The sequence below is a fragment of the Cyrtonyx montezumae genome, unplaced genomic scaffold, assembly GCF_038088225.1.
Source record: "Cyrtonyx montezumae isolate F1298 unplaced genomic scaffold, pur_monq_1.0 scaffold_13, whole genome shotgun sequence".
NCBI classification, from domain to species: domain Eukaryota; kingdom Metazoa; phylum Chordata; class Aves; order Galliformes; family Odontophoridae; genus Cyrtonyx; species Cyrtonyx montezumae.
The window spans coordinates 16,721,891-16,734,056 of record NW_027071859.1 but is presented as its reverse complement, the minus strand read 5'-3'; the positions used below and the strand labels follow the sequence as shown (position 1 = coordinate 16,734,056).

Sequence of the window (12,166 nt, the reverse complement as noted above, 5' to 3'; positions counted from 1 at the left end):
GAGCCCTGAGGAACTGTGATCATTGATGCTTCTCTAGGGCAGTAGAAGCTTTCCATCCAATATACAACTTTCCATTACTTTTGCTACTTTTTTCCATCTTCTGTTATTTCTGTTCTCAGATCCACCTTGATGATATACTTCCTCTTCCATGCCTGCTTCTTCATCCAATGGATGGACAAATTCAGTTTTGCCTGTAACTATATCTGTGACTGTTCAGATGGGGCGTAGGGTTGGTATATTTTCTGGCCTAACTTAGGCTGAAATATTGGAAATAAGGAATTGTTTTTTTCCTCAGAAAGAGTGGTAATGTATTGGAAGAGGCTGCTCAAGGAGGTGGTGGACTCACTGTCTCCCGGGAGGTGTTTAAGAACCATGGAGAAGTAGCACTTAGAACTGTGGTTTAGTGGGCATGGATGGGTTGATGGTTGGACTAGATGGTCTTAGTGGTCTTTTCCAACCTTAATGACTCAATGAGCTTTTCCCAGGTCCAAGCATATACCCCTTTCGTTTTCAGACATGTTCCTCCTCTTGTACCTTGCTTTGGAAGGAATGCTGGGGAATAACTGGAAAAGGAAAGCTGACCCATGAAGCTACACATGGAGGGCAGCTTGCTCTCCTCTTGCTCTGTCTCTTAAGCTTTGATTTCTGCTTCACCAGCTCATTCTCACTCTGAAGTTCTGTCCCCACTGGAGAGTGCTTATTCTTTCAGCCTATCCCCAAAATAACAGATCCACCCTTTTGGACCCTACCATGTTGGGACACACAGACCTGTGTACTGGCCATTATGCCTGGGCCCAACTCTGCAATGCTTATTCCTGAAGAAAACGAGAGAGTAAAGGGTAATATATGCCAGGCTTCCTGTTCTATGTAAAATGCACACAGCTGTGTCAGGGCTATAAAAAGTGATATATGAATGTTTTCTCTTGAAACCCTGATATGACTTTCAGCTTGTTTGTGTAGTAGAAAGCCTTGGTGAAAGAAGGACTGGAAAAACATGCCAGAAGTACATAAATAATGCTTTTGTCAAAGAGTATTTCTATAGATCTCCTAAATATCAGCTTTTGATGGTCTTTTCACACAAATTCCATTTCTATACTGTTGTTTTCAAGAGATTTCTTCACTACCTAATACGAGGCAAGCCATTTCACATGTAAGCTTAGGTGAGGGTATGTTTCAGATGTGAATCTTCTTGGGATTTATTGAAGGCTCTGATGTAACTTCACTGCATGATATAGTGAAATACCATCTCCATCCCATTCTCACTGAGTTATGTGAGGGCTATTGTGTCAGACAATTTACTTGGCGCAATTTCAGTGCTCAGGCAGATGGGATGTGAAATTTCAGGCCTTCAGGTTGGTCTCATCCCCTTACTGAATTGCCTCTTAGGAGCAGTATGCACTCCTAAGCAGCAGCTAAGTGCTGACATTTTTCAGTGCAAGCCCATGTACTAGATTTTTCTCCTTTGACCTTTCTCTGCCTACAGTGAGAAATAGTGAACACAGAGTTGCCTGTCATTGACTTTACTTAATCTCCTTCTTGATTAAATTCATCCTGAGCTTTATCTTACCCACTCTAGCACTAAAACTGCTGAATGTGAGGCTACGTATTTCACATATGCCTGTGTTACATACAACCTACTTGGAGGACCTGAGAGATACTTCTCATGCTGTGTGGGCTGTAGCATGCAAAACTATATTGTATTCATAGGAGGATGCTGTGTATGTTCAGAAACTGTTGAAAGTCTGTGGAATTCTTGTAATTGTTTATTCATTCTTTTGTTTAGGAGTCAGCGACCTGTAAGTGCTCATTATGAAGAGAGATCTGGTTTTCTTGGTGACTCTAATTAGCTTTGCCTTCCTGTCACTGCTAAGGTCTGGATATCCTCAACATATTGCAGAGGAGTCCTGTTCTGTTCAGATTCTTGTTCCAGGCCTCAAAGGTAATGTGGAAGTCTACTTCATCATTCAAATGCTAATCTTTTCTTTCTAACAGGCTCGTTTGCACCACTGTCAGTTTCTAAAAGAGACAAAAAATGTACCTTTTCTATTTGTCCGGTTTGTATCTTCCTTAGACATGAAGTTTTAAGGTACTTAAGATGAATTTGAGTCTGTTAAAATTAATATGGTGTATGTTTTGGCATGCCAAAATCTCCCAAACTTGCTCCTGATCATTAATGCTTACCTTTCTGATATATGCAGCCTAGTAGTTTTCTCTGTGTTTATACTCATGACTGATAGAAAAAGATTGTAAAGTCAGGCCGTTTGTTATACCTTTTGAGGTTTTCATTGCCTTTTTGCAATGTCCTTTTGGGAAGTATTTTGTATGTTCTGCTCTTATACTTGCCTTCCTTTGGGCTAAATTTCCATTGAATTTTAGATGCCTGATTACCTTTTAGAGAAGTCAAAAATTAAAGTTAGGTTTTGTCATTTTTATATTTTCTGTGGAGGGAAACAGCTTTTTTCTAAAATATTTCCCCAAACTATTGCCCAACACTGTTATAAACTGTTGTTCCTTCTGCAATAAAACATGTATTAAAGTATCTTAGATAGGAAATCAACATCTGGGAGGAACTAGCATTTCAAAGCAACGGCATCCACTATGGCATGAAATCCCAGCCCCATTATTAAATAGTCAATAAGAGAGATGCCCATCATGGAGGCTGTGGTATCTCTACTGAAGCATAATGTTCCAGTTGAGGAGAACAGCACTGTTCTGTTACATCTGAGTCTTCTGAGGTATGACTAAGTCTTGAATAAATTTGTTTCACTGAGATATTTGCTGTGGAGTAGGCATAAAATACTGATCTTTCTATAATTCACAAAGAACAATACAATCAATGTAAATAAGTGTTGTCCAGAGTTACACAGATTGCTCAAATGGTAACCACAGCAATGGGAACCAGAGCTTCAAAATGATTTTTCAGGTAAGAGAAGCTGTGAGGCTTTGATAAGTTTTGTGACTTCTTTGCCTTAGTTTCTCTATTTGTGTAATCACTCAAAATTAACATCTTTAACTACGATTTTTATGAAAGGACCATTATTATAATTATATACAGCATGGTCTTTTTTAGAACATTTAAACAATACAATAATAATCTTGGTCCTCTGCCAAAAGGCAAACCTGTGCCAGGAAACAGCAAAGAAGCCTGAAAACCGTCATGTGCTAATGATTTCACTCCGTTTCATGCAATGAAGGTCCTGCAGAAGTGAGAGAGATTGATGTACAAGTTCAGTGAAGCACAAAATGGCCTGATGCAGCCCCACTTGATGTGAAGTCTCTAAAAAGCTATCAGTGCTCCAGCTACACTGTCAGGGGGCCTGGATCAGAGCATTGGTAATGAGATACTGCTGTCCCCCGTTGGCACAACTCCAACCCATTTCAGCGGCCAAGCCCTACTTTCAACTGAGTGTTGATGTGGCCCTGTGCCCAAATTTCAGCTCCCACACAATGGGGTTTTCTCACTGTGGCTGTTAGATTTGCCCCTGCTCCTCCTTGGCTGAGCAAGATCTGCAGAGATGGAGCAGCAGAACCCTGCATCACTGCTGGGCATGAGCTAGATGGGACTTAGGGAAAAAGTGGGTACTGTGAACACGTGGAATCACAGAACTGTAGGAATTGTAAGGGAACTCTAGATGTCATCGAATCCAACCTCCTGCCAAAGCAGCTCCCTAGCCCAGGTTGCACAGGTAGGCGTCCAGGTGGGTCTTGAACATTTCCAGAGAGTGAGACTTCACAACCTCTCTGAGCAACCCATTCTAGTGCTCTGTCACCCTTACTGTGAAGAAATTCCCATGCACATTCGTGCAGAACTTGTGCAAAAGTCTACACTATCTCTTGTTAAATATCTGGTTCCTTTCTGCCCAACTCTCCAGCCTGTTCAGGTCTCACTGAATGACAGCACAGCCTTCCAGCATGTCAGCCATTCCTCCCAGCTTTGTATCATCATCAAACTTGCTGAGGGTTGACTCTATCCCCTCATCAAGGACATTGATGAAGATGTTGAATGGGACCGGGTCCAGCAATGACCTGAGGAACACCATTAAGTACAGGCCTCCAACTGGACTCTGTGCCACTTATCACAACCCTCTGAGCTCTGCCAGTCAGCCAGTTCTCAACCCACCTCACTGTCCAAGAAATGATGGAGAGCAAGAGTTGTGTAAAGGTAAAAGAAGGAGGAAGTGGTGTAGAAAGTGGAGCCCAACTGGAAGCTGAGGGAGAAAGGCACCAGGAAAAAGCACCCAAAAGTAGGGAAGTGAAAGGAAGAAATTTTAGAAGAATGGGAAGAGATGAAGGGGAAGAGAGAAGAAGGGTGAAGAGAATGAGAACGAGCATAGATTGAAAACTGGAAAAAAAATAGAAAACTGCAATAAAATAACTCAAAGCTAATTAGGACCCTACAGAACAAAGAATATCAGAAGGGGGATGAGATGAGAATGGAGGTGGAAATGGAAGATGAAGAAAGACAGTGAAGACACCCAGAATAGAGAAAAGGCACAAATGAGAGCAAGGTCAGCAGCTTAGGTCTGGGACTGATTTTTATTTTATTTTTTTTCCTAAAACCTCAGCTGTAAAAAGGAGGAAGATTAAATGAAGGAGGGAAAAGTACCAAGGCTCTGAGAATCCAGACAACAGCATGATCTGTGTTTTAGAAAGCCAACAATATTAATAATGGGAAAGTGCATTTTGTGTGAAGAAGGAATGGATAGCAAAGTCCTACTATATTGCTCACTACATTGTAAAGAAAGAACATTACACAGAAAAAATCCTTCACATCTTTTTTTTTTTTTTTTTTTTCCATCTTGTTTCATCTCCTTCCCATAATCTAAAGCAGGAATTATCCCTAAATAGAAGAAATATGAATTTGAAGGCTGGACTGTTTGGTGGATAAAATGTTAATTGGATGGTCATAGCCAGAGGGTTGTTATCAAGAGCTCTGTGTCTAGGTAGAGGTTGGTTATAAGTGGTATCTGCCATGGATCCATTCTGGGACTGGGGCTCTTCAAAATCTTTATCAAAGGCATAGAAAGCGGGAATGAATCTACCCTTAGCAAGTTCACTGTTAACACCAAACCGAGTGGTACAGCTGACACAACACAAGGAAAGGATGCCATCCAGAGGGACCTGGACAGGCTTGAAAAATGGGTCCACTTGAACCTGATGAGGTTCAACAAAGCCACATGGAAGGTGTTACACTTGAGTCAAGGCAATCCCAGATATATGTACGACATCTGGGAGAACTCATTGGAAGCACCCTTGCAGAGCAGAACTTGGGGGATCTTGATGGATGAAAAGCTGGACATGAGCTAGCAGTGTGGGGCCCCCAGCACAAAGTAGAACGTGGAGCTATTGGAGTAGATCTACAGGAGGGTCCCAAAGATAATTAAAAGGCTGGAGCACCTCATGTATGAAGGAACGCTGAGGGAGATGGGCTTGTTCAGCTTGGAGAAGACTCTGAGGAGACCTCATGTGGCCTTCCAGTACTTGAACAGAGCTTATGAACAGGAGAGGGAACAACTGTTTACACTGTCTGATAGTGGTAGGACAAGGGGGAATGATTTTAACTAAAAGAACAGAGATTTAGTTTAGATGTTAGGAAGAAATTTTTCACTCAAAGAGTGGTGAGGCCCTGGCACAGGCTGCTCAGAGAGGTTGTAGATGCCCCATCCCTGGAGGCATTCAAGGCCAGGCTGGATGGGGCCCTGGGCAGCCTGATCTGGTGAGTGGTTGGAACATAGGGTTGGGACTAGATGATCCTTAGGATTCCCTCCAACCTAAGCGATTCTATGATAATTATCTTAATCTCAATGACATAAAATACATCAAAAGTGAATGTTATATAAATAATAACAGTACTCTTTTTTTCGCCCTTACTTGATGATGCTACTCACACAGAAATAATGGAAGGCAGTCATCATCAACCAAGGAATGCTTAACAACTCATGTAGTTAATATTTGGTGGGCTATTTTTATTACAGTAGATTGTATCACTCAGGGTAGGAAGAATGCAAATAGAATCAGAGACAAACCCTGTACCAAAAGCAAAATAACAGCAGTAGTAAGATTTACCATATAAACTATTATCACTCTCAGAGATGATGGCACAGTGCTCTCTCAGCTTTGCATCTGCTACCTAGGTCCTGCAGCCCCTCAGTTCAGTACCAGAGCTAAATTTCTTCTGGGACTGTGGGGCGTTGCAACACCATGGAGCATTGCTGAGTGTGCTCTGTCACTGCAAGGCAACTGGGAGATGAGCTGTGTGTTTGTATAGCAGGGCTGGAGCACGCAGGGCAGGGGCAAGGAGGATGCTGAGCAGGAGGAATGGCTTGCGAAGGGTCTGCAGCTGGCAAAGAAAGCCTAACTGCAGCTACTGAGTGGAAGCACAATTGCATGACCCCAGCCTCCTGCACTGATGGGATGGGGACTGGGAAGACTAGGTATCTTTCTCAAATTTTAATTATGTGTTTATTTATTTATCCAAATCAGTATACAGAAGTGAGAAGTTGATGTTAGTTACTGATAAATCATTTCTTAAAATTTCTTAGTGGAAAACTGTTTTTTTTTTTGTTTTTTTTTTCATGACACCTGCACAGTGCTCAGTGTACATATGGCATAACCAAGGGCTTAAGCACTGCAAAGCTAAACTGGCCACTGCTCAGTCTGATAGCAAAGGTCTTGCTGCTTAAAACAGCTGATAAGAAAAACTCGTTGAGTGGTCTGTAGCAGGACCTGTAATGGGGTAATCTCCTCACAGGGAAGGTTTCTTAAACACTCACACTAAGGAATGCAGTGTCATCTTATTATAGGAATAAATGCAGGCAAGTGTAATGGCCTGAAGCAAGAGTGATCTATTTTATTGATCCCTAATGCACAGCTTTCACTCTGAAGAACGTGTAAAGCAATAGGCTGTAATAGCCTGCTCTGAGCCTCTAGAGAGCAGGGAAAAGTCATTGTCAGGATTTATCTTTGGGAAGCAAAGAACTCATAACCAGCCCTGAGGAGGGAAAGACAATCATACAAAGCCTATTGGTTACTTGGTAATAAAGGAGTGGTGTTCCCAAATGTGCCAAATAATAGCCTGTTTCATACTAACAGTATTATTCACTGGGGATTATGTGAAGTTTGTCCTCATTAAGGTCAGAGAATGGCCTATTTTTGCATGTCTGAAGGCAGGAAAGGTGGTCAGGAGCTTGCTGGCAGCCTGAAGAAGGAAACAGATGGAGGGCTGAGCCACCTATGTTTACAATAGGGAGTGAGAGCTGGAGGCTGCAAATTTGAAATGTGCAATTTCTGTTTGTTTTTGTGTGTCATTTCTATAGTCCCTCTCTACAAAGCACCTTCCAGCTATGTCAGCAAGCTTGAGGGGTACAAGATAAGCACTGACCTTCCTGTTATGGTGCTTGCACTGACTTCCTGGAGGGCATCTGATGCTCACTCTCCTCTCCAGCACTACAGAGCTGGGGCATCAAGCCTGTTGTGCTAGCTCCAGATTTTACGTTTTCATTTCTGGCTTTTCACATACATCTATTTAATAAAGATGGTTATGTAAATTGCTGTCTTAGTTTCAACTGGCACAGAATTGTTTTCTTCAGTGTGTCTTGGTATGATGATTTTAGGAGTAAGATAATGTTGATAATGCACTGACAGTTATAGTTGCTGCTAAGCAGTGTTGTTTGCAGCCAAGGCCAATCTCAGCAAAGGACCCAGGAATTGTGAGGGAACAGAATTAGGGCAGATGACCTAAACTGGCCATAGAGATATCCCATACCATACTTCATCATACAGAAGGAGTCTTGAAGGGAAGTGAGAGTTCATCTTTTTCTCTTCTGCTGCTCAGGTGGCTGGCTGGAGATTGGCTGGGGGATAGTGAGCAATTGCTTGTGTATCACTTATTGTATACATTTATATAAATATATAGTCAAAACTCTTATCTTTTCTCTATCCTAGTGAATAGATTTACCTCAACCCACGATTTCTACTTTGTTTTTTTCCCAGTTCTCTCCTCTGTTTCTCCGGGAAGGAGTGGGTGAGCGAGTGTGGTGCAGAGCCACCTGCCAGGTTAAACCACAGCCACTATTCTTTAAACTTCTATTCGCCTAAGAGATTTTTAATTTTATATCAGTGGCAAACAACAATAGTAGGAGACAAAACAATTTACATGACTCCAATGAAAGACACCAGGGAGGCACATGTTTACAGAAACTGATGTATAAGTATGCTCAATGCATGTAATGTGGTATGAACCTTGTGACATAAGTAGTGATTACTTTGTGGTGATTCAAACTGCTAAGATCAAAAGGCATGATACGTATAAATGAGAATGCAGATTAAGTAAACAGTTTTCCATACTCAAAAATGATCCAGTATATGATGTTGGCAGGAGTGCAATCTATATGTATAAGCTATAAATTTATTCTTTCTCAGTACTAGGCTTAAACTTTTTTTTTTTTTTTGGTAATTTCAAGGTATGGCTATGCTATTTTCTCTTGAGACTTAAACACATCCTCTAGTGTGCTTTGCTGTAAAGAGGAAATATATGTTATATACTCAAAACGTGCTTGGTGAATGTGGAGACAGAAGGTTATGTATTGAGTTGAGGCCTGATTCTGAGGCTTCTGCTTAACTAAATTGTAGAGCTGATTTTTTGTGGGGTGAGGTTGGTGATGCGAGTAACATTTGTAGAACTAGAACCATGAGGATTCAGTAACATGTTGACTTTGGTTTTGTCATTGTCTATGTTCATTGCAGGAAACTATTCTCTGTGCTTCAAAGCTCTCAAGTCATGTTTCACCTGCTTTTTTCTTTCCCTTCTTTAGTAGGCTTGTATTTTCACTGCAGAAAATTACGCTCTTGTCACTGTCACCAATAGAAAGTAGTTCTGTTTGAATATGGTTCTTATTTTTATTTCTTTTTGCCTTCTAGGGGAGGCTGGAGAAAAGGGGGAGAAAGGTGCTCCGGGTCGTCCAGGCAGAGTTGGCCCTCCAGGAGAAAAAGGTAACTTTGTTAAAGAAGACGTTTTGAAAGTAATTCCTGATCAAATGCTACCTTCTCTTGTGAGGCAGTGATGATGGAATTCTTGTTTTCTGGATGACTAAACCATTCTTAGATGTTTCCATGTACCTTGTACACTTATTTGTAAACTAAATATTGCTTTCAGGTCCAAAAAGTTTTGGAATAATGTTTTTTCTTGATTTTTCTAATAGGGTTTCTGTGAAGAAAGACATCATAAATCCCTCTGTAAATGCAATCCTCAAATTAGGGCAGAGGAAAGAAATCATGACATTCACTTTCCTTGCCTCCTTTTGTTTGTACATGTGAACATTCTCAATACCTTAATTAAAACCATTGTCGGAAGGCATTAAGCCATAATAGGCAGGGACAGCCATCAGTGATTCCACATTTCTTAGATCACAGTTCAGTGATATTTATGGAAAGATGGTATTAAAACTGTTCACATTGTAATTCAAAAAATATTTGGAGCTCTCGAGAATATTCAGTTGTAGAGCTATGAGAAACTGCATTTCTGTGCTAGAGGAAATTTTGTCTTTTCACATTTATTCTCCTCCTGAAACAGGGAGGAAAGTTGACATATGAATGTTTGTCAACATCAAGGAGATGCTTATTCTGATTAGTCAAAACTTTTAATTTCAATTCTAAAATGAAACATTTGACATTCCTATCATTAGAGTCTTGGAGATTTTATCAAACTGAACTTACAAGCCTCTGTTCAAAGCCATCACAGTGGTAATTTATACTTCCTTACAATGATGAACATTCTGTTACATAGTACTTTGGGGCAGATATGGAAGTCTTATTTCTGCAGTTTCTCTTGGGACCAAGAACCATAGGTAGAGCTCATCCTCTAAAATTCGTTGAGAAGCTTACAACTCCCTTGAGGTGTGTGTGTTCAGTCTGTGTATTTTCCTTATGGAAATGTAGCCTTCAAGGACAACTGTCATAAAAAATATTGGAAACTAAAATTTGAACTCCTGCAAGGTAATGCAGCACGAAGAGAAGTAAAAGTACTACAGAATATCTTTGGTTAAAAGGTCATGTAGAGATCTCTAGTCCAATCTGCTGAATGCAGGGCAGAGTTCAAAGTTACATAAGGCTGCTCAAAGTTTTGTCCAGTAGACTTCTGAAAATCTCTAAGGATGGAGATTCCACAATCTTTTTGTTTGGCCTGCTCTCCAGTCTTATTGTCAAATATGTTTTCCTTAGGGCTAATCAAAATTTTCCTGCTTTTAACATGTGACCATTGCCTCTTGTCCTTTTGTCCTGTGCATCTCTGAGAAGAGAAAGGTGGATCTTCTCTAAAGAATTTCTGTAGTGGAAGAATGAAATTAAGTCTCAGCCCTACCTTTGTCTTCTCCAGGCTAAGTAAAAGAATTTTCTTCAGCTAGACTACAGTTTTTTTCTCTCTTGCTTGAAGGTACTCTGTGTGTCCTTTTCTGCTCAGCCATTTTCTCAGCTTTTTTTGCTGAGGGATTTGAGTTAGTAGTTAAGTGGGTAGGGATGGTGATAAGAGGATGGTTGGGCTAGATGATCTTGTAGGTCCTTTCCAACCTAATGTACCTATGAAGTTATGAACCTATGACAGCTATTGGACAAAGTGTACCAACACATCCCAGCTGCAGAGTGTTTCAGGGTCTGGCTGAATTTCATGATTCTCCTGTCAACAAATTCCTGCAGCTTGTCAAGGTCTTCTGACTGGCATCTGTACCCTCCAGCACACCAACTACTCTTACGGTTGCCAGCAGACTCACAGAGGCTGCCTTCTACTCCTTTCTCCCTGTTGCCAATGAAGATTTTAAACACTGCTGGTCCCAGGATTACTTCCTGAGGAATGGCGATCATAATCAGTTACTGATTAGATTTCGTCAGCCTGGCAACAGCTCAGCTGAATGTCTCAGCACACTTGGATGCCTTCTTGCCAGTGCTATGGACGTATGTCCAATGGAAGTATACTCTAAATCAATTGTCCTCTAACATGGCTAGCATCAGTCCCCCAGTCTCTGTCACCACATGTGAAGACTCACTAGAAGAATTTGACAGTAAAAAGAAAGGCAAAGAAAGAAGCAGGTATCTCAGAGTTGTCCACCTATTTTATCATTATGTTGCTTTCCTTCCCATCACACTGCCCATGTAATCTTTGTCTAATTTTTACTGCTTCTTTACCTGTACTTTCATGCTGTTTTCATACACCTAGTCAAGATCACCTCCAGCTGAACTTCATCCTTTCTCACTTAATTCATGAATACCATGGAGAGTTGGAATCTCTCCCATTGCACAGTCTTGCATCTTTTTTGCTTTACATTTTGTTGAATCAGTTCCATGATGGAACATTTCATTTATATAATTTTGTATGTAATATTGCATTAACTTGGAAAATCATTCTCATAAGGAAAGCTCAATTAATTCTAATAATTAGAACAGTTTTCCAGTTTTTCATATGTCAAAATGTCCAAAATATTGATGCAACTGAATGAAGAAACACTGGAGTGAAAATTCACTGCAAGAAAAATGTAAGTGAAACAGAAAAGAGATGAAAGAAAATTGAATATTAATGCATTCTATATCAAATTTTTCCAGGCAGTGCTTTCAGTGCAAAAATTCTTACTGTTTCTCTAGCAACATATTTTTTCTGCTTTCCTTTTGCACATCCAAATCTGACTTGACATGTATATAGTCTTTTAATATTTAGTAAATGCTTCATTTTAGTATAGTAAGAAATTTCACCATGGTTTTCTCAGAAATAACTAGTTCAGCACCTGCTCCTGAGCAGATCTGTGATCTGCTATTAGCTTTGCCTTTTACCACTATTTTTCATCTCTTGGGCATATAACACTGATGCCCTTGATAGTCTTGGCCAACTATTTTAAAATCTCAGCTAGTATAAATCTTAGACTAGTGATCCAGGTACTTAACACATAGCTTAGTGAATAATGAAAGATGAATAATATTGTTGGCTTACATTCCATTTGCCCCATTCTATGAGCACAGTTGGATGATCTCAGAAGCTCTGTTTCTGTTCAGTACTCTGAACAGTACAACTGGCCCGCTGTAGTTTTTAAGCATATTTTTATTGAACCTTGATAACTGATGTTTTATTGGGCTAATATTTGTCTCCTTCTATGGATAGAAACTGCTACATTTCATTGTATATCAC

The 12,166-nt window shown here is 40.4% G+C and overlaps 1 protein-coding gene across 2 annotated transcripts in view; it reads left to right on the top strand.

Annotated features, from left to right (window-relative positions):
- Nucleotides 1–12,166, top strand: part of COLEC11 (collectin subfamily member 11) — a 35,207-nt gene that overhangs the window by 12,635 nt on the left and 10,406 nt on the right. For both annotated transcript variants that reach the window (XM_065730752.1, XM_065730751.1), the window contains exons 2-3: nucleotides 1,784–1,939; nucleotides 8,920–8,991. In XM_065730752.1, coding sequence (XP_065586824.1) covers nucleotides 1,810–1,939; nucleotides 8,920–8,991 — 202 coding nt within the window. In that variant the 5' untranslated portion in view covers nucleotides 1,784–1,809. The remainder of the gene's footprint in view (nucleotides 1–1,783; nucleotides 1,940–8,919; nucleotides 8,992–12,166) is intronic.